The 27692-nt window shown below is 33.0% G+C and overlaps 2 protein-coding genes across 3 annotated transcripts; both read right to left on the minus strand.

The window, feature by feature from the left end:
- Window positions 1-1956: 1956 nt before the first annotated feature.
- On the minus strand, window positions 1957-15775 carry LOC134695713 (uncharacterized). Of its 2 annotated transcripts, XM_063557083.1 has the most exons (10): window positions 14044-15775; window positions 11789-12277; window positions 10129-11737; window positions 9608-9805; window positions 7850-8062; window positions 6296-6472; window positions 5022-5377; window positions 4552-4642; window positions 3821-3900; window positions 1957-2173 (listed from the first exon to the last, which is right to left on the minus strand). In XM_063557083.1, exons 1-10 carry the CDS (start codon window positions 15556-15558, stop codon window positions 2132-2134), a joined length of 4770 nt encoding a protein of 1589 aa, XP_063413153.1. In that variant the 5' UTR covers window positions 15559-15775; the 3' UTR covers window positions 1957-2131. The 2 variants fall into 2 exon arrangements, with proteins under 2 accessions (XP_063413153.1, XP_063413152.1); XM_063557082.1 differs by having other exon boundaries at window positions 10129-12277.
- Window positions 15654-25885, minus strand: LOC134697701 (protein SPT2 homolog). Its single transcript, XM_063559986.1, has 3 exons — window positions 25767-25885; window positions 15745-17030; window positions 15654-15680 (listed from the first exon to the last, which is right to left on the minus strand). The coding sequence occupies exons 2-3, from the start codon at window positions 17023-17025 to the stop codon at window positions 15654-15656; spliced, it is 1308 nt and encodes a 435-aa protein (XP_063416056.1). The 5' UTR covers window positions 17026-17030; window positions 25767-25885.
- Between the last annotated feature and the right edge of the window lie 1807 nt (window positions 25886-27692).

The following is a 27692-nucleotide window of genomic DNA, read 5'->3' on the forward strand; positions in this document are numbered from 1 at the left end:
AACACTTCATATAATGTTGTGATCACTGTATATAATGTTGTGAGTACTGCGTATAATGTTGTGAACACTGCATATAATGTTGTGAACACTGCATATAATGTTGTGAGCACTGCATATAATGTTGTGACCACTGCATATAATGCTGTGAACACTTTATATAATGTTGTGATCACTGTATATAATGTTGTGAGCACTGCGTATAATGTTGTGAACACTGCATATAATGCTGTGAGCACTGCATATAATGCTGTGATCACTTCATATAATGTTGTGAGCACTACATATAATGCTGTGATCACTTCATATAATGCTGTGAACACTGCGTATAATGCTGATTATTAACATAAGGCAGTCGTGGCGTTCCATATTTAGAAACGGGGAAATGCGAGGCTGTGCCGAGCAATTTCCCCGTTTCGGGCCGAATCCTTATATCGTTGATATGTCAAGTCAATGCACTATTATTGTCTTTATACTGCAATCTAAAAAAACATTTTCAATTAATGTTTAATGTGTTAATTTTATTATTTGATTTAATATTGGGAAACTTCCCCTTTTATAAAAAGGCCTCATATCATGCAGGCGGAGAAATACGCAACACGATGAAATAAATAAATTTGGTGTATTTACCGTCTTCTGATTGGTTAAACTATTAGTTTTATTTTCAATGTTGTCAATTTTTATGGCGACACGCCCACTCTAACGTTGTATATGCATACGCCAATTTGTGTGTACGTTGTTATTGTTAATATAAATAATATAAAAACTTCTTTGAGACTTATTTTTGAAAGAAATTTATTTATAATGAATGGCAATCATTTATTTTGATTTTATTGAACCATAAAACTAATTTTTGACTTTTCACATTTTACATAATCCACTTAGCGGATTATTCAATGTGAAGAGTCAAAAAATAGTTTTATGGTTCAATAAATTCAAAATAAATAATAGCCATTCATTAAATGTACATTTATTTTACCTGTTGAAATTCGCAATGACTTTGTTTGAGAATGAACTTAAATATCAACAATAAGTATAAAACATAATGGTTTATAATTTGCAGACAAAAAATATTAACAAGTGGAATATATTTTTCTTGTATAAAAATTGCAAAATAAATAAGTTTGAGTCGTTGTATAAATTGAAAACAAGAACAGGTTGAATAGGTCGTATGAATAATTAATTACAATTTCAGCAATTTCTATTTAAATATTCACGAGGAAAAGTGATATCAGGTCAGTGACTGTATATGACATAGAAATATACGGTCAAAGCATTTTGACTGATGACCACTGATCAAATAGAACGAGTGCAGTATAAAGTGCAATATATCATCGACACCAACTTATGGTTCAGTTCTGTATGTTTTTGCTATATACAATATATACACACATACTTATACACTTAATATATAAACATATATTATATATGAGCCAGTCCATGCGAAAAGGTTCAAAAAGTCCTTTTGGTAAACTTTACAGGATACGTTATCAAAGTTTGTGATAGTATTTTTGAAAAACCATTTTATCGGAAAAAAATTACATTAATGTAAACATTCATAAGATTGTCAATTCTATCCCGAATTTGCCAACTAAAACAGAAAAAAGACGCAAAATCATTTGTTCCCCGGACTAATGCTATACCGACCAGAAACTTAAAAATTTAGAAACGACATCACAAAGACAAAAGTCAATACTTTCCGTCAGTTCTACAGGTTTAAAGAAAGTAAGACAAAATCAAAACATGAAGGAAAATACAAAAACTATGACATCTTGTGTTTTAGAAATTGAAATATAAGTTAAGTTAAGTTATTTAATATTATATACAGAGACGTGTTTTAGAAATTGAATTATTTGAATTTCGTAAATTTTTCGTTTTTGTACCTTTTCGCATGGACTTGCTCATATTAATTATAGAGTTGTCGTTTTAATGAAGAAATTAAATTGTACTCAACACAAGTTTTATTTTGTAGCTTTTATTATTTTTTTATTATTGATCTTACTTTTAACAGTAATATATTTTTGAAACTAAATTTCTTTTTGTGATTTTTTTTGGTATTTATTTACAAATTATAAAAAGATAAAGAAAAAGTAAAGAAATAAAACAAAGCAGAAACATTGGTCCTTTCTCAACTTTATGCCATGTCCTTTGGTATGCAGGCCGTATAAATCTCCAACTGAAACAAGAGATGACAATATATACATATAAGGTAGTGGTCATGATGTCAATACAACTAAGAAATGCTAAGGCACCATTTAGTTAAATTTCTATAAAGTTTTGTAGCCAGAAATTACTGTATAGGTGAAGGTAAATATGTACTCGAGATAGTTTTTATTACGTTTTGGACATTTTTAGATGTTTGTTTCAGTATCTTTCATGGTAGAGTGGGGCGCTCATTTTCGCCGGGGACACAATTTCGCCTTTTTATGATTTTGAGGTGTAAAAACTTCAACGGATATCTGAAATGGAAGACATATACCGGTAAAAGATATTATATAACAAATATGATTATTTTTTAAAACTGAGACAAAATTGCGACACCTACTGAAAAGGACCGAAAAACGGACAACGATTTTCGGCCAATTTCCTGAAGAAAAAACACGAATTCAATGAAGTATTTCTAAGTAATTCTTTGACATTTCAGTTCTTAACACCTTTGAAATGTCTGCTATTCATCTACAATGAAATTGATTTGATCAATGTTGTTAAGAGCTGCGGTTATTTGATTTCAAATAGATGTGTAAAAACGGCGAATATGTGTCCCCCATTGACCAAAATTCAGGCTTAAGATTTTTTTGCATTTGAAGTTATCTTCATATAGAAATATCCGTATACTTCAAAAACATTTAGACCTGAACAAAAACTGCAGAAAACATGAAAAGATGTGGCGAAAATGGGCTCCCCACTCTAGATTATTACAATATGTTGAAAGTTTCAGCGCTGTGAGCTCAAATTAAAATAAAGAAGGGTTACGATACGAAAGCTTTATTTAAATTCGGTAAACTTACCAACTATAAAACATTGGTATTACTGCTTGTTTTTCTTTTTTATTCTACATTGGCCAGAGGTATAAGGGAAGGATTGAGATCTTACAATACATGCTTGACCCTGCCGCATGTTTACAAATGTCCCATGTCAGGAACCTCCATCTCTAATTAGTCTTGTTTGCTTAGTTGTTTTTTAAATTTTGGTTTATTAATTTGTACCGAAATTTAGTGTGACGCCAATTTACTGCACTAGTGCATATAATTGGTTATGTCGTTGAAAATCCATAGGCAGCATTGACTGTTTTCTACACTTTGAGCGGATGTTGTCTGTCCGACATATTTCCGTGTTCAATCTCAATTCTATAGTAGGTACATTTAATAGCAAGGTAGACTTCTATACATTGGTCACTTAACAATTCTTTATAAGTTTTGCATACAACTTCAGAAGGCTAAACTTTAATCTAATATCGGAATGAATTATGATTTATCTTTTATTTTCTGAAATATAATTGAATTATTAAAAAAAAAAACAAAAAAAAAACGAAGACTCGTACAGGATGCACGTAAAATTGATGAAATACGTTGTCAAAATTGTCGAAAAATGAGAGAATTCCCAAAATACAATTTTATATAGAATGTAATGCTATTGATATATAATTTTCTTACGATTGATATGAAATAATAATATGATAACCGAATTCGTTTTTGATGCATGAACAAATTAACTAAATAATAATAACTCATCATATCTTAGAGAATTTGATCAGCTGGATGTTTGCGAATTCATCTCATGTATATCCTAATTGTTTTTTTTGTCATAAATGATTTATATTTACCTCGTCTATTTCTCCATGGAAACCATTTTGTCCAGTACACAAACCTATGGTCATGGGGTTATCACGGATTTCTAAATTACCTGTTTAGATAAAATGATTGATTATTCTCACTTTAAACATAGAAGAAAAGAAGTTGTTGTCATTTCACAAGTAAATGGGATATTAATATCAACATGGTGCAGTATAATATAATTATATAATGCAGTGTATCCAAAACTCTCACTGACCAACAGACAAAATGTCAGATAAAAAGTTATCCGATCAGGCAGAAATATTTTAGTTAAAACATAATAAATAGAAAAGTGCTTTTCCTTATTTTAATACGTGTTTTGACTCAGATGATTGTTCTTCGTTGTAAACTTGTATTGTTTCTTTGGATGTTCTTTTACCGTTGTCCATGGCTGAAGACTATGGCATTTCTTTATAACTTTACTTTTTCGTATTATCAGAAATTGTGACTTTCAATAAAAGGAAAGTTGTGACTTTGTGAAATGCTGCCATGCTGTTAAGGATTGAAGCTATTATAAGTAGATTAAGATTTTGTAAATGGTGGTCAATGGTTAAACTGTAAAAGGGCTTGGCATTTTAAGTTTGCCCTTTGCATTATACACAACTGTATGAGGAACATACGTTTTTGTCTTAACTGTATCTGTTCATTGCATATTCACAGCCAAGGGAAAATAGAGTTATATCTCTTTTAGTTACAATTCAAACGATGTTATGAAACCTACCTCCAGTTCTTTGTCTGAACGGTCTGCCATTACAACTTCCACCAAAATGATTGCCGTCGTAATAATAGGTTAAATCTGTCCATTTATCATCCTGTAAACAAAGGTATTATCATCTTATAAACGTCTGATATTTTACCATTTAAGTTTCAATAAAAAAATATTCTTATTTGAACGAAAAACTAATGGATTGTATTTTAATAATTAGTTGAGTGTTTATGATACTTAGATTGACATCTTTAGTTTTAACAGTAATGTCTTTTTGTAGTGGTTTCTTAAAATTCGAGCAATTTTTCATAAAGTATTTGATATCAGAGTTTTTAATTTCTGCATTTTCTATTTGTATTTTCCCTAGTTCATTTAGGTTTAAGGCACGAAATGAAGAACCAATTTTATACATAAAATTCTTTCACGATTCTAGGACCTTAATTTAAAAAAAAGTTGGAAATAGTACGATAGACTTGTAGACTTACATCATAATCTTCTGTGATAAATACAGCCTCTGGATTATCCGATGTTTTAGCCTTGAAAATCACTTTTCCTCGATGGACAACAATTTCAACACTGGAATCGCCATTGGGACCACAGTTAGATATGATTGGTTCTGGTCTGTATTTTCCAGCTCCACGGTTGATCTTGACTTTCATTCTTATTGCAAATGTTTTCCCGAGGTATCGGCTTTGGAAGCCCCAAATATACAATTTACTATTGCCAACGAAAAGACCTTTACCACGGCGTAGTGATATATGACTGTAATCAAAGGCTAATCCACCTTTCGAAATATCTTTAAAACCGTCGTCAAAATTAATCTTAAATTCTGCACTACAATCTGAAAGAAAATACACACCATATAATTATAGTGATGAAATGTCATAATTATATAAGAAAAATAATGAGGTGAATATATTTATTTAAAATCCGATTTATATAGAAAAACCCTAAAATAAGTCGAAATACCAAGAAAAGCATATAAAAGGTTCCAATTGCTTGATTGGTATAAGCAAAACTGTAAACACATGGCTAGATCAAAGTAAAACAAACTGTTATTCTTATGAATGAAAGTTATACGCGTGTAACATTCCTTATTTGGCTTAAAGTTTGAAGCTTCAGGTGACTGTGGTTAGTTTCATACGTTTTCAATGAGTATAGTATTCAGTAAGCTGCAGAACGGTAGCTCTTATGGTCCTTAGGATAAATTTTTTTATTTATGGACCGCAAATAAAATAAAATATCCTCTAAGGACCATAGGAGCGGTATGGTGAACCAACTCACTGAAATTTATTCTAATCACAAATATACTGACACAGAAATTTTAACTGAAAATATGTTAACATCTCGCATTTTGGCGCAATGCTGTCAATAGGCTCAATAAACCTCGATATTCACACATCGTTGTTAAGATAATGAATTTTGATGCGACTGTCATACAAGTGAGAGGTTTAGCGCTTTAAAACCACGTTTAATCTACTATTTTCAACATTTGAATATGCCTGTACCTAGTCAGAAATATGACAGTTGTTTTCCATTCGTTTGATCTGTTTGATTTGATTTTACCATTTGATTTGGAACTTTCCGTTTTGAATTTTCCTCGGAGTGCAGTATTTTTGTGATTTTGATTTTTCTCTATTACATAACCTTGATACAAAATTATAAAATATTTTATCTTTTCTGAAATTGAAATTATATTTTATACTTGAATTATGACAGAAAGCAAACACTTGGTCTGGATTTTGGTATTGTAACTTACGTCTAAATTGTTTTCTTGCGCTTCCTCTTAATCCTCCATTTCCATTCATGTTTGATTTACACCTGCATTGATTCTCACTGTAAATAGTTCCGGATGGGCAAGCTCGAATTCTTAGTCCGCCATATTGAGGAGCAAGGTAACCATATCTGTTCATTGGATCTGGCAAGCTTGGGCAAGCTGTTAAATAATGGAATACTAGTATAGAGAAAGATTCTGACATGCAAACTGTTTTTTCTTTGTAGAATGATATACCAGGAATTATAACATGAAATTATGAAAGAAAGGGAAAAAAATCCAATTGGAACAAACATATTTTCCGTTGCGATTATTCAATCTTTCTTACCCCTACACAGGTTCTTGAATAATGACAGTTACACAGGCAATTTTCATTCACATCAATTTCACGTGAATTTAAATTCATGTGAATCTCACGTGAAATTCACGTGAATTTCACCTCAAACGAGCTTATACGTGAAACTCATGTGAAATCAGTTTATGTGAGTTTCACATGAATCTCATGTGAAATTCACGTGAACTTCACATGAAAATTACATGAAATTTGTTCACGTGAAATTCACATGAATTTTAAAAATATAGTATTTCAAACAACATCTAAAATTTTTAATTTTAAGTAAAATCATGAAAAATACCAATATTTTTTTTTGAAAAGTTCACGTGAAATTCACATGAAAAGTTTCACGTGAGTTTCATGTTTAAGCTCGTTTGAGGTGAATCTCACATGAAATTTTTCACGTGAATTTCATGTGAGATTCATGTGAAATTCACGTGAGCAAATTTTGCCTGTGAACGTAATAAAGATAAAGAAAAAATAATTAAACATCAGAAAAAAGACCCTTTCTGCTAACGGTATTCTATGCCCAAATATATATCTGCATATTAAGAAATGAAGACGTCAAATTGATTTTCAATGCCACCGAAATTTATCCAACAGAAAACAAACTAATGATCAGTTTTTGGAGTCAGACACAAACTCAATCATAGATATCAGATATAAAGTATGGGCATTGATTGAGCTAGTCATTCCAATTGAAATTTTATAGTGTGTCTTTCTATGTTGTGATGTTACTAGTAAACTATTATTTCAGAATATTAATAGGGTGAACGTTTGGTACCATTAAAACGTTTAATCCCGCTGCAATTGTTTGTACCTGTCCTAAGTCAGAAATCTGATGTTCAGTGGTTTTCATCTGTTAATGTGGTTCATAAGTGTTTCTTGTTTGTCGTTTTAATATAGATTAGACCGTTGGTTTTCCCGTTTGAATGAGCCCGGGTCCTTTATAGCTTGATGTTCGTTAGGAGTCAAAAACCCGTGATGAAGGCGGCACCTTGACCTATAATGGTTTACCTTTATAAATTATTACTTGGATGGAGAGTTGTCTCATTGACACTCATACCACATCTTCCTTTATCTATATATATATATATATATATATATATACATTGTAACATAAAATACAAATCATATTTCTTATTTCACCGACCATAAAAAAATGAAAAATAATAATATAGAACTAGTAATGATAATCAATTTACATGTTTGAGTAAGCTGTCTTGTTAAAATACTAGGTGTTTCACACTCGTCGTCACACAGATCCCTGCCTGATGCGCGGACACATTCTTTATCGTCGTCATAGCGATAACCTTTAGGACAACATGAGGGTACTGATATCCCTTCAACACATCTGTAGAAACAATTACACCCTCCATCTCTTCTGTAATGATTTGTTCCATGAATCAAACACTGATCTGAAACGAAAATTATGTTTATTTTGTAATTTCATAATGCATGTAGTTGAACATTGAATTTTGTTTTGGGAAATTTTCAGCCGTTATATTGCATGCAACTTAAGGACTATATGCTGTATGTGTTACTCTTCTTCATTTCAGAAAAAAATCCACTATGATTGTGTACGTGCTTGCTAACAAGGTACAAGTAACTGTACTCCAACATTTACTAAAGAGACGTAGAAAAGCAAACGTCATTTCTAAAGACTTTACTTGACGATGCAAAGGTTTCTCTAAAAAAAAAAGAAGGAATCAAGCTACGATGATAACGTCAAACCATCGTTTACTGATAAAAGAACATAAGACTTTCAGTATTAATGATTTGAAAGAAAAAGTATACAAATTAAATATAAATTTAAGCTTGCATATTAATATATTTCAAAGATGCCAAACAAAAAGCATAACCTATCAAAGAACTGACATTTTTTAAGGAAGTGATGCCGATGGATTTTTGTTTAGGATATAGTCATGTCAGGTTTATAAATTTTTGTGAGATATTAGGACAATATTTTCCCCCTACGATACGGGGTAAACTATTTTGCCCCATATCAGCCACTTCTCTTTTCATACAAGACACCAATAGCTCAGAACAGGTCATTTTTCAACATGAAACGTCTTATATAACGGACATATTTAAATTGTTTAGAAATGCGAAGATACATTAAGGTGAATTACTAACCCAGATGCATTTTAACAAATCATTCCGCAGAATAACTCTGAAGGGGGAAATAACCATTGAAATCCTGCAATTTATTCTACATCGCTTGGCAATTAAAATTCAAAAGCCGTGCAATAAATCGAACCAGAAAAGTTAAGTAGTCATATTGCATGAATTATTTTGGTCTGCAGTTTTAATTTTGATGTCTAATAGCTCACACATTTATTTATTTGTATTAGTCCTGCCGATAAATATGTTAGAAATGTCATTGTCAATATTAATTTTACTGTATGATAGAGTAATTTATAACTGGCAATAATGTGACATTTGTTTTTATTAAAGAAATACTTCTGTCATGTCATTCTTTACACTTATTTTAACATATATAATGCATATCTATGTTAATACGAGCATAGTTCATGACATGAACTAATTACGATCTAGATGTAACATTAAAACATGTTTTAAAAAGCAGCCATTTTTTATTCAGGCGACATAAATTACCAAGTGTTTTACTTTGTAAAGTGTACAAACACAAATGAAAAAAATCCCCAATGTTTTTTGCAAATTCTATAACATTTCATAGACAGCAACAACCGCAGACATGTCCTCTTTGATCCCCAGCATAATTTAAATACAACTGTCGCTACAATTCATGCAGTCACGTGTTTACAATCTTTCATTGAATACGAAAATGCCTTTTTTTTAACAAAGCTAACAAAAAGAGTTATAACATTAAAATTGTATTTCATATCGAATTTGTTCTTCCTAGTGAGGGAGAAAGAAAATCAAAGTACCATACATTTCCAATAAAAAAGATGGCGAAGATCACAGTACATTGCACTTACCTTCGAGGCAAATAACATCATCTGGTGGTCTACACAACAGCTGCTTCTGGTCCCAGAACATACCAGCAGGACAATCTCTGGCAACAGTTTGAAGTTTTCCACCAAGATAGAAACATTGTACCAATTTATTACATTTTCCAGGGAACGGTGCGTATCCAATAGAGTCGATGAATGCTCCCAGATATAGCAAGCACAAAGCTAAAATAGACAAGAAGAAACAACATTTACATATTATAAAACTATCAAAATATGTGATTTTATAATATTGATACCAATACTATAACATTAAATGATATAATTTTAACGATTTATGGAGAAGTCAGTACAGAGGTTGAAAGTGTTAAACATTTAAAAGAATTTGCCTTTCTTGAAATGATCTTGTATTTGAAATATAGGTATAAATTTGTCAAAAATCTTAACATTTTGTAAGTTAACGGATCGTTTCATTATCGTGATAATTAACATATTGACTCAGTAGTTACATGTATATATATTCGGAATAATTAGGATTATTCACTCACCTTCTAAGTTAGGAGTAGCCGCTGCTACTGCAGTCGCTGAAGAGGCAACATTACTAAGCGATGGTTGTTTGGCTAAAACTGCAGATAGTAGTCTCTTTCTAGATAAAACGTCCACATCGTCAGTTTTCAATTTTAGTTTTATTTGTTTTGATAATTTTTCTGATAGTGTATTGAGGCTTCCACCATTGACAGGTATTTTATATGTTGTATCAGGCAATGTTGGTTTTGACCTTATACCTCCTGCTGCTATAGCTTGATTTTTTGCCTGTAATTTTTGTAGAGCTGTGAGTGCTTTTACAGCTTCTGCTATCTTTGTGGTTTTTGCTGAGTCTACACCTATACTCACTGATGCGGTACCAGCCGATAACGTATTTCCGGTCCCCTGTATTATTGTGTATGTATTATCTCCGTCTTCTTCACGCTTAATAGATCTATCAGTATGTTTGCCGGCTACAGTTATCTGGTTCGATTTAGCATGATTACCAGAATGAACAAAAGATGATCTCTCCACAGACACAGATCTATCCCTGAACTGCTTTTTAACCTCTATATCTGGTAAAACACGACCGTATTTATCTATTGTCAGTTTTATATCAGTTTTTGCCTTGTTATCACCACGTCCTGTTTCTGTTTTTATTTTGTATTTTAACTGTCCGTCATCTTTGCTCTTTTCAATCTTGATCTGAGTAACAGGTTGAGCAGGCAGAACCTTGGCGGCGGACAAACTAACAACTTGTTTTCCTTGAGTTGATATGGCAGTTTTAGCCTTATAATCATCACGTCCTGTTTCAGTTTTTATTTTGTATTTAAACTTTCCGTCATCTTTGCTATTGTCAATCTTGATCTGATTAACAGATGGAGCAGGCAGAACCTTAGCCTCGGACAAAAAAGCAGCTATGTTTCCTTGAGTTGATATGACAGTTGCAGCTTTGTTTTCATCACGTCCTGTTTCTGTTTTTATTTTGTATTTTAACTTTCCGTCATCTTTGCTTTTTTCAATCTTGATCTGAACAACAGGTTTAGTTGGAAGAACATTAGCCTCGGACAAAATAACATTTTGTTTTCCTGGAGTTGATATGGAAGCTGTAGGCTCCTTCTTGGTTATGAAACTGGAAGCGACATAATTTGAGTCTTTTTCAGATTTGATTTGACCACCTAATGCTTTCACTTTTTGAACATTTGCTAATTTTAAGTTTGAATTGTCCTTGTCGTTAACATTGCTTTGAGCTGTTTTCACAACATTGATATCGGCATTACCATCAGTCTTTTCCAATTCGGCTTTGATTTTAATTTTAAGCTTCCCATCATCTTTGCTTGTATCAACACTAATTTTGTCTGATTTTATCTTTGATAAGTTATCTTTTATAGCAGAAATCGTCGAATCTTTTACGTTTTCAGCTTGAACCTTGATTTTAAATTTCCCATCATCCTTACTAGTATCAACGGTAATCTTAGCATCTTTGTTTGCATCGGATGGTTTATCTATAGATACATCGTTAACCTGTGTTCCTATGTTAACATCTGACGATGGTTTATTTATAGATATATCATTAACCTTTGATCCTATATTCGTATCATCAGATGGTTTATTTATAGTTATATCGCTAACCTGTTTAACTAAGTTCGTATATGATGGTTTATCATAATTTAAATCGCTAACCTGTTTAACTAAGTTCGTATATGATGGTTTATCATCATTTAAATCGATAACCTGTTTAACTAAGTTCGTATATGATGGTTTATTTACACTTAAATCGCTAACCTGTTTAACTAAGTTAGTATCTGATGGTTTATTTACATTTAGTTCGCTAACCTGTGTACCTATGTCTGCATCAAATAGGTTATTGAATTGTAAATCTTTCTTTAAATTTTTAAACATCTTGGAACCAAGTTTCGATCCTTTAGGTAACAATGCAACAACCAATATATCCGAGTCGTCAGTCGAGTCTGTTCCGGAGTTCATGTTCATGCCGAATAATTCAGATGGTGACGCAATTTTTTCAGTAAGTGTTGGCTGTATTATTAAGTTAGGAAATTCTAAGTGAAAATCTCCCATTCCATCTGCATCTACAATTTTAGCTCTAGGCATTTTTGCTATCAGAACATTTCTATCCCCAACAATCGCTAATTTTGCCGTAGCCTGTATCAACTGAAAAGAAGAAATGTGTATATTTACAATTATGTAAATTTCTGTTAATAGTCTATTTATTGAACCAAGTCTTTTCTGGTGCTTTATTCGTACATCACCAAGGAAAGAACTTTATTCTATTGTTATTTTAAAAAATAGCTTGCTGTCTATGACGTAGCATGTGAGTAATTATTCGGTTTTATTGTGTTAACTTGACATAGACTATAGAATATATGAATATAAACGAGTGAATCACTTGGTTATATTAAGCTTTAATTAACTTAATAATTAAACTCTAGTTATTACCAATGTTATTTCAACTGATCGGGCGGAGCTTACGTTTTTATTTGCATAAGGACAGTCTATTTGAAGATGTGTGTGATAAGGATGATAACCGTTATAATTATTACTGATTTCTAATCACCTATCAGTGCCATCAAAGAAATTTACAAAACAATGACTGGACACTTCATTTTTGAGTTTATCCTTAAACCCCTAACTATAGATGGACTGGTTTATTATGAGCGAACCGGTTAAACTCCGCCCAGTCAAGTGAAATAAATTGAGTAATACTCTACTTATATGTATGCATTTTATAATGTTAGGTGTCAATTGAGCTTAATAGCACTTGCAAGCCATAAATAACTCGAAATAATGATTTACTTGTTGAATTATTCTTTCAGGTGTTGTTTACTATACAGAATCGTATAAAGTAAACAAACATGAAAACCGATACTAGTAATTTCAAACACTTCTTTTTAACTATTTACAACTAGACCTCATCTTTAAATTGACATACAGGAAATATAATGCTGTATCAATTAAACAACTACAAATTGGAGGTATCTCAGCTCGATATATAATAAGGATCATTTATTAATTTTGAATGCTTCTAATACCGTTTAGTTTCATCCACATATCGCTTAAACATTTTATGTAAATATCATAGTTAATTAACACGTGATAGGTAGAGAATTTCTGCCGTGATAATTGTTTTGAAAATGATATGTTATTGTTGAAAACATTGTTGTTTTAATTATATGGAAATTGTTTGGGACCACCTGCTTTGTTTTGCTTGCGAATCATTTATGTTTGAGTCACGTGTTCAAAAATATCTATTGTTTTTTTAAATAAACTGCAGTTTGACGTTGTCAATTTTGTGCCTTTTTTGTGTGTATTCTGTACATATGTAGATCAATATCACAAAAGTCTAGGTGGTTGTAACCTCAAAATGTCGGAATAATATAAGATAATAAGTAAGACGAATTCCAAGTAACAGTTATGGTATGCCACCACATTGCCATAAGTAATAATATGACAATTTTCGACAACTGTTTCGGCCACATACATTGAATTTATTACAAAGAAACCATGAAATATTTTTAGTTTATTGCTATTTTACCAACATTTCCTTTAGTTTTCTTACTAATAATTTCCTTTAGTTTACCTACTAATAATTTCCTTTTTCAGCATTGTAGTGTAATATTGAAAATTATCGCTAGAAACTGGAGGAGCACGTGTCCGTTGTCAATGAAATGAACAACGTCGTCATAGATAATATAGCCAGAAACAGATTATCATTGGTCCTCTCAACTCGATTGCTGTTTCCCTTTCGACGTAACGGCTCAAACGAGAAAATCAATCTCGTTGAGATGACCAATAATCGATAATTCTTGTTAAATTACATTTATTACCTTGATCTTAGTCAAGAACCTCGTTAGTTAGATTGCTCTATCAATGACTTTTACCCTAAATTCTTTAAAAACATATTCAATGTAAACACTTACTTGTGGCTTTGGTGTTTTTGGAGTTGCCTGAGGACAAGAGCATCCTAGCAGACCTGTTACTGGCGCACCATGCTGGGTAAGCGGCTTTGATGGTAGAGAAGACTTCAGTATGTTCCATTCTTTAGGAGATGTTCCGGAAATATTATCTAGAAATGCGGGCCGTGGTCGTTTTGTATCTACTTCCGAGACTAAAGGTTGTTGTATAAGCGGTTTATATGGCTTTATGGACTGAGCCCTGGCTGCCGAATTTAGCGCTGCTAGTATTTCCATGTTCGTAGATCCAGCAGTAGTATGAGCCGACGACGAGACAGTTCCTTGGACTGGTATAGACACGGGTTTACTTTGTTTTGAAGGCCGTGAAAGCCTTTTCAAAGGCCTAGGTAATCTCATTTGGTTGGCCAATGTTTGTTGGTTTTTAAGCTGAAGGTTAACAGCGGAATTTCTGAAGTTTTGCGAAGGTCTATTTGATTTGATTTGATTGGCTAAAGTTTGTTGGTTTCTAAGTTGAACATTGATAGCTGTATTTCTAATATTAGGGTTGACACCTTTCGCAGCGGCATCTATATTCATATTCAATGAAGGCTGTTTAGGTTGAGGTGACCCAGTTGCTGAAATTTGCGACATACCCACATTATGTGATGAAACGCCTGTGTTTGTGCTATGTCCAATGATCACCCATGAACTTTTAGTTTTATCTTGATCTTGATTTTTTCCTTGTGAACCGTCCTGATTTTTCCCTTGTGAACCGTCCTGATTTTGTCCTTTAGAACCATCTTCTTCTCTAAATCTATTCCTTCCAGTGGATTTATGTTCGTCTTGTTTGGAAACTTCAACCTGTTTTATTTCAATTTCTATTTTCTGCCTACCGTGTGGATCTTGCACTGATACTTCATTTTGTTTTTGTTCGAATTCAATCTTTTGTATTTCATTTTTGTCTTGATTGAACCCTTTTGAGTCGTCTTGATTCATTCCTTTAGAACCATCTTCATTATGTTGATCAACATATTTTTGTATATCAGATATTGCAGATTGGAATTTACCTTCTGAACTTTTTTCTATATTTGTATTACCTCTAGAAACGAAATTCATCGACATTTTATTTAGACGTGATTCAGAGCCAGAGCTTTGATCGGACACATGTTTAGAATTAGGTGAAACTGCTTTTAAAGAAGACATTCCAGATCTAGACGAAGCTCCTCCTATAGCGGATGCTATTCCAGACAATGACGAAGCGGATGTCATTCCAGACACCGATGGAGCTCTTCCTGCGGTGGATGTCATTTCAGACACCGATGAAGCTTTTCTTGCAACGGACGTCATTCCGGAAACAAATGGAGCTCTTCCTGCGGTGGATGTCAATCCTGACACAGATGGTGCTTTCCCTTCAGCGGGTGTCATTCTGGACACATATGGAGCTCTTCCTGCGGTGGATGTCATTCCAGACACAGAAGGCGTTCTTCCTGCAGCGGATGTCGTTCTAGACACCGATGGAACTCTTCTTGCAGCAGATATCATTCCTGACCCCGACGAAGCTTTCCCTGGAGCGGATGTCCTTCCTGACACCGATGGAACTCTTCCTGACACTGATGGAGCTATCCCTGTAGCAGATTTCAATCCGGACACTGATGAAGCTCTTCCTGTAGCAGATTTCAATCCAGACACTGATGGAGCTCTCCATGTAGCAGATTTCAATCCGGGCACTGATGAAGCTTTTGCTGTAGCAGATTTCAATCCAGACAATGATGAAGCTCTCCCTGTAGCAGATTTCAATCCGGACACTGATGAAGCTCTTCCTGTACCAGATTTCAAACCAGAAACAGACGAAGCTCTTCCTGTAGCAGATTTCAACCCAGACACAGACGAAGTTCTTCCTCCAGCGGTTGTTATTCCAGAAAACGATGGTGCTTTTCGTGTGGTAGCTGTCATTCCAGACAAAGACGAAGCTCTTCCTCCAGAGGTTGTAATTCCAGAAAACGACGGTGCTCTTCGTGTGGTAGCTGTCATTCCGGACAATGACGAAGCTCTTCCCGCAGTTGATGTAATTCCAGACAGAGAAGGTGCCTGTGCAGAACCAGATATTGTTTGTGTTGTTGCCGGTCCACTCCCAGAAGAGCCAGATACATTTTTAGACAACCTTTTTCTAGCAATTCTAGCTTGTGTTTGTGATGCGGACGGCACATTTTCAGATATCGTAACTGAATCAGAACCATCCCTTTCCCTTTTTTTGCCTGAAAACATTGAAATTTTCAGTTTGTCCGAATCGCGCGATCGTTCATCTTCTGTATGTTTACTTGACTTATCGGTTGATGATGTTTTTGACGGCGAGAAAGATACTACAGCGGTACTGGAGCTGGACTGTTTTGATGAAATGTTACTATTACTTTTAGAACTTTTATCATCTTTTGTGGTACGTGTACCGCCTTTGACAGAAAGTTTGACGTCTTTACCCGTATCTATTGCTTTAACTAATGAATTTACAAGAGAATTCACGTTATCTGAAATTGAGGTTTCAGCATTTGCTTTGAGTTTATTTGAAGACAGTTGGTCTTGTTTAGATGATGATTTTGAGCTATCCTCCTCTTTCTGTATAAATCGGATTTTAGTTTGTCTTGCATTTGATCGATTTTTAATGAGGAATCTCCTTCTGTTTGCATCCGTGTTCAATCGTGCATATCGGTGACAGTTCTTTCCACCTTTACCATCAATACAAGCTTGAATGTGAGGAGGAAGTCGAGCGAAACCTCTCTTTGGTGTTTTGCTCGGCCCTGTTTCTATAGGAGGTCCAACTGGAGGTCTGTTGGAACCAACAAAGTCTGAAGGACCATCTATTACCGGAGCAGACATTAAGTTACCAGAAGGAAAGTTTGCAGCGGGACTTGATCCGGAGCTAGCTTTATCACAGTTTACAGTACATTGTATTGTGGCGCTATACGCATACTGAACATTGACAATAAAGATGAGTGCAATCCCGAGGTTGTTCATTTTATCTGAAAAATAATAAGAGAATGAACTTTTAAAGTCATATTCGCTTTTAAGGAAAAATTTCTTCAACGAAGGCTAGTGACGCATGTAGTGGGATCTAAAATGAAATTGATACAATTTGAAAATAAGACTGAAGGTTTACGAGTCATAACAAAGAAACGATGTCAAATTCTAAGAAAAAGAATAGAAATATGTTTAAAGTCTTTAATATCATTGGAATTCAATCGAATATTTTATAAAATTATTCAATACTGAGCAGAAACGCTTACAAATATTTGTGACGTGTAATTGTCTGTACACAATCACTATGTAAAAGTTTCCAATGAACGAAAGAAAATTCACATTCACAAATATCGAAACACAACTTAAATTACTTAGATATTCTAATTCATAGCAATTATACGATCTTGTTTGCAACAGTATAAATTATTCTAAATAATAGGGATGTTCTGGTAACCTAACAGAAAACCCTTGCCGTTTTTGGCACAGCTTTTGTAATCTTTTGGTCCTCAATGCTGTTCAACTTTGTACTTGTTTCGGCTTTCAAACATTTGTATCTGGGCGTCACTAGTAGGTCTTGTGTGGACAAAATGCACATCTGGCGTATTAAAATTTTGAACTTGTTGCCTTTTGTTGGCTGTTGTTCGTGTGATTCTTTGTCAATTGTGTTCTCCAAATTATTTATATTGTAGTCCTGTGGTGTTGTGTTGTCATTTTGATGTTATATTTCACATGGCCATAAAAGTGCGAGGTTTGGCATGCCACAAAACCAGGTTCAACCACCTTTTTTTCCTTTAAAAATGCCCTGTACCAAGTCTGGAATATGGCCATTGTTATATTAGAGTTCGCTTCTGTGTGTATTGCATTTTAACGTTGTGTCGCTTGTTTTCTCTCATTTTTGAGTGTAAATTCACATTGCGATAAGACGTGTCACGGTACTTGTCTATCCAAAATTCATGTATTTGGTTTTGATGTTATATTTGTTATTCTCGTGGGATTTTGTCTGATGCTTGGTCCGTTTTTGTGTGTGTTACATTTTAGTGTTATGTCGTTGTTTTCCTCTTATATTTATGCGTTTCCGTCGGATTTAGTTTGTTACCCCGATTTTGTTTTTTGTCCATGGTTTCATGAGTTTTTGACAGCGGTATACTACTGTTGCCTTTATTTATTTAAATAAGGCCGTTAGTTTTCTCGTTTGATTTGTTTTCCATTGTCATATCGGGGCCTTTTATAGCTGACTATGCGGTATGGGCTTTGCTAATTGTTGATGGCCGAACGGTGACCTATAGTTGTTAATGTTTGTGTCATTTTGGTCTTTTGTAGACAGTTGTCTTATTGGCAATCATACTACATCTTCTTTTTGTATAGAAACGTTTATATATTCTTAATGTGTTTATGCGTTAAGACTCCCTACATCAAATATTTTACCAGAAGAAACACAAAATTATAAAATTCAAACATCAAACAAATTCGTACAATACCTTATAATACGACAAAAGCAATAAAGCATATTCTTACTTTCAGTTCAAAAAAATGTCATGTTCTTAATTTAGAAATGCGTGCATTTATAAGAAGAAATAACGTATACGTTTCACGACAGAATTAAGAATTTTATAACATAACAGATAGTTATACAGCGGTATACTACTGTTGCCTTTATTTATTTAAATAAGGCCGTCAGTTTTCTCGTTTGGATTGTTTTACATTGTCATATCAGGGCCCTTTTTAGCTGACTATGCGGTATGGACTTTGCTAATTGTTGATGGACGTACGGTGACCTATAGTTGTTAATGTCTGTGTCATTTTGGTCTCTTGTGGACAGTTGTCTCATTGGCAATCATACCACATCTTTTTTTTTAATACGTAACCAAACAGGAACAAATCATCTTTCAATTAAGTTTGAAATTAAATATTATTACTTATGTGACATATTTCATCAACTTAAGCATATTTAGTGTTATGGCTTCTATAATAAAGGTTGTATTGATTTATAACCAACTCGTGTTACAGCTGACAGTCTTTGACCTTTGACCTTTGATTAAAAGTAACACACTCCGAACAAATATGTTATTAAACAAACATCACATTCATCATTTATTGGACAAATTTAAACGACCAAAAAAGAAGTTGGTGTAATTGTTTTCAATATCATTATCAAGAACGTCATTGCACACAGATTTGATTTTTTTTCAAATGATTTATTCTAGAGTTTTTCTTATGCAATACATTTCTAAACCATATTTGCAAACACAAAAACACATGCAGTCATTTTGTAAACATTTTTACTCTTATGGTACAGGTACACGTATCTCGAATTTTTATGCCATTTTGAATGCATTAAAAACTCCTTAAACTGCATCTGCATATCGAAAAATAATGAAAATATTTGTAAAATTAGAACTTCCACAGATGCAACCAATCAATTTGTATAAGAATCATAGTTATGATAATAATAATAATAATTATAAATTTAGTATTTTCAGAAGGTAACACAGATAACAATACAGTTAACCCATCACACCGCCTTCTACATCTACATGATATATTTACATACATACACATCAAAAAGTATGACTACTAATAGTTAAATTATAGCATATCTGAATCCTGTGACAAGTTGATGTTTTCATATTATAAAAATAAAAATGCTTACAGTATCAAACATTCTGTGGACGGATCATCGACAAATGCCCATTTTTATAGACCTTGTGAAGAAATGTGTATTTTACTCTATATTTGAAAGTATAAAAATCGACTTTAATCATGTTTAGTTAATTGAGTTCTAAATACATACATAATGTCTTTGAAATTCGAAATACCACCCAAGTACAGTTAGTTTGCAATATTTTAGAAGGTGTTTTTTTATATATGTAATGGAGATATGAATTTATGAGCTTTTCCAGGAGACAAATCTATCTTACTCTGATCTGTGCATGGCTGTCCCTTAATACATACAACGTGTTTACAAGCTATTTACTGTGCTTTAAAGTTTTCATAATTGTCTTTGTTTAATTTCAATCTTAATTGGTATATAAATTAAAGTAAACATAAACATGTCACCCTAACACGACTTTAACATACATGTGATTGTTTTAATTTATCATTATGTATATTATGTATATTATTTGTTATTTACATACTTTATGCATTGTTCGCCATAGTTAAACTCGTATACCAATTTGCGGTAACATTAAGTCAAGGATACCATTAAGATGTTGTTATAAATGTGATGTATAATATAATATAATATATTCTAATATAATGTATCATTTTATATGTTTGTATTTGTTCGTTTGTCTAATGTTGAGTAACATCTTTTAATGAATAAGTTTATTTTTAATACACATACTACTACAATTATTACGAATATACTATTAAATATTTATTGTTATTCATAATAATGTCATTATATTTACTATTACACTGAGTGACGTTCCATTTATGTCAATGACTAGAAGATATTGCAATAAACAATGAATATTTAACTAATGAAACCTTGGTATTGACATATTATAAGTAAAATGGTGTACTACGGAGCCTCTACATATCCATAGAGGGTCAGTAAAGTCGATTGGGCATGAGATCGAAAGCCGCCTGTCGTCTAGCTTACTTACATTTTACCGTTTGAAGAGGGTAGATAGTGAACTGTAAAACGCATTTATCACACGCGGATAGATGACGTCAACATGGAGAGTAAACGTGACGTGAACTGCATATGCAATCTGCTCACCCCAATCGGATACATAGAGGGTCACCATATGACGACATTAAACCAATCATAATGTTATGAATTAAAAGAGGGGCGATAAAATGTTTTAAACAATTAATGCACTTAACAATAGGTTTTTGATATTTGCAAACATTGAAATTAGCAGATAACGAATAAACAATGGATGTTTGGTATATGGTGACATTGGATTTCATTATCATTCGTGGTATACTTAATTTCATGTATTTCATGGATATAAGTGAACCACGGATCAAAATGTTCTACAGAGTAAATTTTTCCATAGGCTTGAAAATACGATTTGCTTAATCCACACTAACTCGTTCCGACGCAAATAAATGAATTCACTATAACGCATTAAGCAATGGGTGTTCAACATGTAAAAACGTTGGAACTAACAAATGACGTATTAAATAAAAATGGTTCGACATTTGGAGTCTTGGGATTGCTAGATACCGTATTAAATGATGGATGTCCGACATATGGAAACGTTGGAATTGACAGATACCGCATTAAACAATGGGTTTTTGACTTTAAAAATCTTGGCATTGTTAGATAGAAACAATGGATGTTCAATTAATGAAAACTTTGGAACTGCCATATAACGCACTTCGAAATTTAAAGAATGTTAAAGATTTAAAGATAAAATTGAGAATAGAAACAGGGAATGTGCTATCAACTGAATCATAGTGTATACTAGTTCAGCAAACTGAACGCAACACAAAACTCCAAACGTATAAAAGAACCTACATTAAAGACTAACACTCATGACTAACAAAGGCTAGTGGTCCTGAATTGAGACATGCGCGTAAATAGTTACCAAAAGGTAAAACTTATAATTTTATACGTCAGACGCGTGTTTTGTCTATAAAAGATTCATCAGTGACGATCAGATCAAAGCAGTTAAACAGTAAACAAGTTCAAAGTTGAAGAGCATTGATGACCCAAAATTCCAAAACGTTGTGCCAAATACGGCTAATGTTATCTATGCCTGGGATAAGAAAATCCTTAGTTTTTCGAATAATTCAAACGTTTGCAAACAGTAAATTAAAAAAAAACCCACACACCATATAATTGATATTCATGTCAACACTGAAGTGCTGACTACTGCGCTGGTGATACCCTCGTTGACGAAATTTCCACCAGGAGGCGTGAATGCGACTGGGTTACACAATACGTTTTGATATCTAAATCCTCACCCTTTACCTCTACACAATTTCGAAATAAACAAACGCACATCAATACGGATAGTAAAATTGAAAAAGGAAATGGGGAATGTGTAAGCGACCCGACCACAGAACAGACAACAGTCTAAGGCCACCAATGGGTCTTTAATGTAGCGAGAAACTCCCGCACCCGGAGGCGTCTTTTTGTTGGCCCCTTAAAAAAATATGTATAGAGTTCAGTGATAAAGAGCGTCATACTAAACTCCGAATCATACACAAAAACTAAAATTAAAATAAGACTAACAAAGGCCAGTGGCTCTTAACTAGGTACAGGTGCAAAACTATGGCGGGGCTAAACATGTTTAGGAGATATCAACCCTCCCCTAATACCTCTAGCCAATGTAGAAAAGTACAAAGGTAACTGAAGAAACTAAGCAAAATGACAATGATAACTATACATGAACAATTAAATAGTGGCAGTTACTGACATGCCAGCTTCAGACCGCAATTAAACCAATCGAAAGATTATGTTTTCGTTATGAAAATTAAGCACAATCCCTGACTTAAGGGGTTAAGTATTATGCAATCAATGCAAAAAGAATATGAAACATTGGGATTAAAAGATACCGCATTTAACAATGAATATTTGGCTTAAGGGAAGGTTTGAAATGTCAGAAAACTCATTAAACAATATATATATTCGAAATATGGAAACTTTGGGATTGTCAGAAAACGCATTAAACAATGGGTATGTGAATAATTGTGACGCTGGGATTAAGAGTAAATGCATTAAACAGTTGGTTTGCGACACATGGGAACCTTGGGAAATGGAAATGACGCATACCAATATAGAGCAAAGTATAGTTATGTTTATGTAATACCGACAATATTTTATATATTGATATGCATAATATAAATTACTGAGCTTAAACCTAACTTTCTTTAAAAAAACCTCGCTGTTACATATAGATTACGAGAAAGAACAAGTTCAACAGGTCGTTAGGTAAACATATCGTTATACAAGCAATTCAATAGGTCGACAGTTCATAACATTGATCAGACCTTCAGGTAGACAAGTCATTTGTAACGATGTCGACCAACAGGTTAACTAGGCGACTTTATAGCGGGTGAAATTGTTGACACGTCGACATGTTATTTGGTCAAAAGTTAACTAGTCTACATTGACATTTTAGCGCCGACATTGTAAGACATTCAATGGCCGGATTTATTTTCTTATCTAGATTTTCAATAGGATTTTGAGCAAAATGTCCAATGATACTTTTATATGAATTAAGAAACATTTTATAAACTGTAACAAAAAAAGTTTATTTTTAAAATAAATATATGTTACTTTTCTTAACACCCGAGTAATGCTACTGGTTTCGGCTATTTAATGTTCATGTAGTTTTGAGTTAATCTCTACTTACCAATCAATTCTTCCATAATAATTATAATTACAATATGTGACTTACATTAAAATTCGAAGATTAAATATTGATTCATCTCAGAATCTCTTAGACTTGCATCCACGCTACTGCCAACAGGAAGAAACACCGGATGATTGTTTTATTTCAGAAGCCTTTTTTATATTCATATTACTAGCACAAACTGACTTGTTTTAAAATAATGCATTTGAAAAGGTTTATGACAGTGCTTTGATTTTACAGTCAAAAGATTTAAACATTTTGTGCGTCCTAAAATGTTGGAGCTTAAATAACTTGTACATAGGCGTTCAAATGTTTTCTTTATCGCTGAAATGTCCATTGCCGTCTACACATCAGCAGGGCAACAGGTCGACTGAGCGTAAGATCGAATAATCGGTTGGTCAACTGGTCAATAGGACGAGATGTTAGCAAGTCAACAGAAAAGATATGTAGTATTCATGAATTTGCTTTTGTCTATCAATCACTTGTCAACAGTAAGAATAATCATATTCACAAAAATTATACAGTACGACTCAACAAATATAATCTATTTGATATACCAATTCGTTTAATGTTTTTAAACAATTTACTTTCGAACCGTAAACCTCACTATCACGCAAACTCTTACCACCAACATTAACCCTTTCTTTAATCTTCATTCTGATCTTGAGTCGGACTTGAACTATACCTTAACCTTGACTTCGAACCCTAACATATACCTTCCCCATAACAATAATTACATTGTACCTTTACCAAATCCCTTAACCATACCTCTACTGTATTCCTAACACAAATCCCAAACGTAACGTCAACCCTCCAAATTTATTGATTGGCATTTAACTGTATTCGCGTAAAAAAAAATAATTGACAAAATAACATTTTCTCATCAGCTAAGGAAAATATATTTAGAAAAGTGTATGGAACTTTATGCGTCACTTCGTAATAAGAAAAAGTGAACACCCAATAGTTTAACTACTTTGCACACTGAAACCAGTAACGTTACCGTACGCATCAAAGTATACGTGTAATGTAAACAATACCTTTATTACGTAGATGTATGCATGCTGCTGCTCACTTGAATAGTTTTATCTCGTTTGATAATGCAATATTCTGAATGATGCATTCAACAAAGCCCAATATAATTGTTTTTAAAATTAGAGCATATTCGCACTATAACTTGATCCCAAATCAAAAGTGTGTGATACTCAGCAAGTTATAAGTTGGAGATTACTTGCAAATATTTGGAATTATTTTTTTAAACAGTATTTGTTATTTCAATCCGAACTTTCCACATAAGTAAATGACTACACCAGTCGGTTCATGTGTTTGAGTGTTTTGCCAATTGTTAAGGAACTTTCCGTATTTGAATTTTCCTGGGAGGTTTGGTATTTTTGTTATTTTACCGATGATACATTCTATTAGATAGTCACTATATATAAGTAAAGGCAATATTAGTATACTACTGTTCAATAGTCATAAATCCTTTAAGCGAAAAACAAATAAAGGTCACAAACCAAAACTGAGGGAAATACATCAACTGAAAAGTGAAACAACGGAAAAACAAAACACTGAACTACAACAAAACAAACATTAAAATACAGAAAATGATATCAACTGCCATATTCTTGACTGGTATACTTAAAACATCTGTTATCAAATGTTTCATATTATCAATTATAAATACAATTGTTTTTTCGGAAAAGACAATTTTACAATTAATTTTAAGTGGCATTTTGCTTTGATTAAACATATCCTGCCAATAATTCTTGGATAACTTAATTTAGTTAACAAATCTTTCTACACATCATTTTAAAGGTAAACTGAATGTTACGTGACACTTTAAATGTACTGGAGGTGCCATTAAATGCAACATTCGGCATGTTCTAAGCTAGAGCAGTTTCTTCATTTCATCTCAATATTTTCCATTATGAAAAAGTAGTTCAGAGTTCCAGTGAAGTCTAAACAAATATATAAACTATACATATTTATGCATTCTCTAAATCTTAATCTAGAAGTTATTTCTTTGAAAATTAGGTAGAAGCTTCCTTTGAATTTGTTAGAAACACAGAGTGATTTATTACGGAATATGATTATGACTCAAACGGCTAAATTTTTACACCTTAAAGCTAAAGTTGGAAATAAAATGTTGTTTAGTTCACTACCACCCATACACAGGACAAACGAAAAGGATTAGATCCCAGTACCAAACGATTGTGAATAACTGTAACAGAAGACAACAGCTTACGGGCATATTTACTATGATGTGAAAAAAAACATAATTCTGCATAAGTTTTATAATTGACAAGTTCTGATTATTCTTATCATCCCTTAGTTAACTAAAAATGAATACCCTGATCATTGTCCTAGTGCTAAATGTCTTTAGAAGTAAATTGTGAATAAACAAACAGATTGATAAGAACATACCTTTGTATTTTTCAGCATACAAATAAACCACGTGCTCTCAGTCTGTGAGCTAACTCCTGCACTGTCTGTTTCCACACACACCGATTTAAAATGCACATTGCTTGTCATTACACTGTCACCTTTCATCACGGAGCTAGACCAAAGCACACTGTCAAAGGGGCTATATATTACTATAAATAAAACAAATGACGGAATTGTGTAATAATTAGGAGACACAACATGAATTTTAATTATGCATATCATTAATAATTTTAGTGAAAGAAGTTAAATTAAGATTTTAATTATATTAATCACTCCTAACAAGTTTTTCCGGCTTAAACGTAACCTTCTTACAGATAACATATGCGTTGTAACCAAATGCAAAACAGTTAAAAATGTTTTACCTTGTAAAGGAGATGTAACTTTAGTAATAAAGATTAGAATCATAATAAAATACACAACAATAAAATTCAATGTCAAGAATCAGATGGGTGTATTACAGTTTCTAACATAACATATTTTGGGTTTGGTATTTCTTTACCACCATCAGATCCTGGGCTTTTTGATTTTAAAACAGACTGCCATATTGGATTTTGACTCAAACGTGTACTCAATTTCAAACTTTTATATCAAATGCGCTAAAGTTCATCCACCAAATTGCCAAAGAACGAACATAAAGAATTAAATAATGATTTATGAAAATAGGTAAGATCTTACAATAAACAGGATGTTGTGGAGGTTAAGTTGGTATCAAAACTTTCCATTTCCTATGTAGACCACTTTACCCAATTATGTCGTCAACGGTAAAACAATATTTGCATTTAATGCACGCAGAACTGGTTCTTTTGGTCTGATATGCAGCAGATGAATTTGCTTGTTAGTACTGTTAAGTCTTATTGGTAATGAATTGAACAGAAGTGTTGTCTTTGTTTTGAAGGGTTATGCCAACACTAAATATTGATTTTTTACTTATAAAGATTTATCAACGATAAGCAATCAATTTGCAATTTTAATGATTTAACAAATAGAGAAAGAATACATATGTAAGTGTTAAGTCTAGTAATATCTAAATACATGTAGATAGACCTGCATGCATATGAAATTGTCTTGTTACCTTAAAATATATTAACACCTTCTTGATGCGAACACTAAATTCGAGAGAAAGATGTTTATGAAGATTGACTACCAGTCTAAATGTGGGTTAATGTGTCTATTTGAAAGTTTTTGTTTGTAAACAATCAATAGATTGCCTAATGAAATTCACATTCTGAAAGTGGTGTATGCATACTTAGGCCGCCCGCACAAGACCTACATTGACTTAAAAGTGCATGTAATCAAAACCTGATTTAATTATACTACATGTTTTTCATCAATGGAAACATACTAAAGTCTTACGTGTTTGGGATATTAACACTGCACCGAGTTGAATTCGATATGAGCATATTCATAATTAGTTCACAACAGTAACCACACAAGTATAATTTCATAATTTAGGATACCATAAGTAGAATTTAAGGAAGTAATATAACAGGATAAATAACACATCATGTTACAATTATCGGTTCGAGGCTATATTTACTGTTATAGAGAGAAAGTCGAAGCCATATGCATCTAACCTGCCACCAATCTGATTATGTTGTTTGTTTTTTGCGTTTCTCTGTGCTGAGTGTTCATGTGTTTGCTTGTGCTGTTTTCGTTTCACGTAGTGGTGAAGATTTATCGATATTTTTCCGGGAGTTTTGGCTAGCCATAAATTAAGGTTCAACCAACCATATTTTCTTTAAATGTCCTGTACAAAGTCAAGTTAATGACAGTTGTTTCTATACATGTTGGCGGTTATTTGTTGTTGTACTTCAGTGTTTCTGTCGTTCCGTTGTTTTCCTCTTATATTTGATGTGTTTTGTTCGGTTTTAGTTTGAAACCCTGAATTTGATTTCTCTCGTTTGA

The sequence above is a fragment of the Mytilus trossulus genome, chromosome 14 (genome assembly GCF_036588685.1).
Source record: "Mytilus trossulus isolate FHL-02 chromosome 14, PNRI_Mtr1.1.1.hap1, whole genome shotgun sequence".
Taxonomy (NCBI): Eukaryota; Metazoa; Mollusca; class Bivalvia; order Mytilida; family Mytilidae; genus Mytilus; species Mytilus trossulus.

What these genes read in the sequence shown, in the direction of transcription:
- LOC134695713 (XM_063557082.1), bottom strand. Translation starts at nt 15,558, where the DNA reads ATGATATCTGCTGCAAGAAGAGTTCCATCGGTGTCTAGAACGACATCC. An exon ending in TGATGTTATTTGCCTCGAAG is followed by an intron (nt 8,063 to 9,607) that starts GTAAGTGCAATG and finishes TTTTCGTTTCAG; the next exon opens with ATCAGTGTTTGATTCATGGA. An exon ending in GTTCAGACAAAGAACTGGAG is followed by an intron (nt 3,901 to 4,551) that starts GTAGGTTTCATA and finishes TTATCTAAACAG; the next exon opens with GTAATTTAGAAATCCGTGAT.
- LOC134697701 (XM_063559986.1), bottom strand. Translation starts at nt 17,025, where the DNA reads ATGAACAACCTCGGGATTGCACTCATCTTTATTGTCAATGTTCAGTAT. An exon ending in CTACAGCAAAAGCTTCATCA is followed by an intron (nt 15,681 to 15,744) that starts GTGCCCGGATTG and finishes AATCTGCTACAG; the next exon opens with GAAGAGCTTCATCAGTGTCC.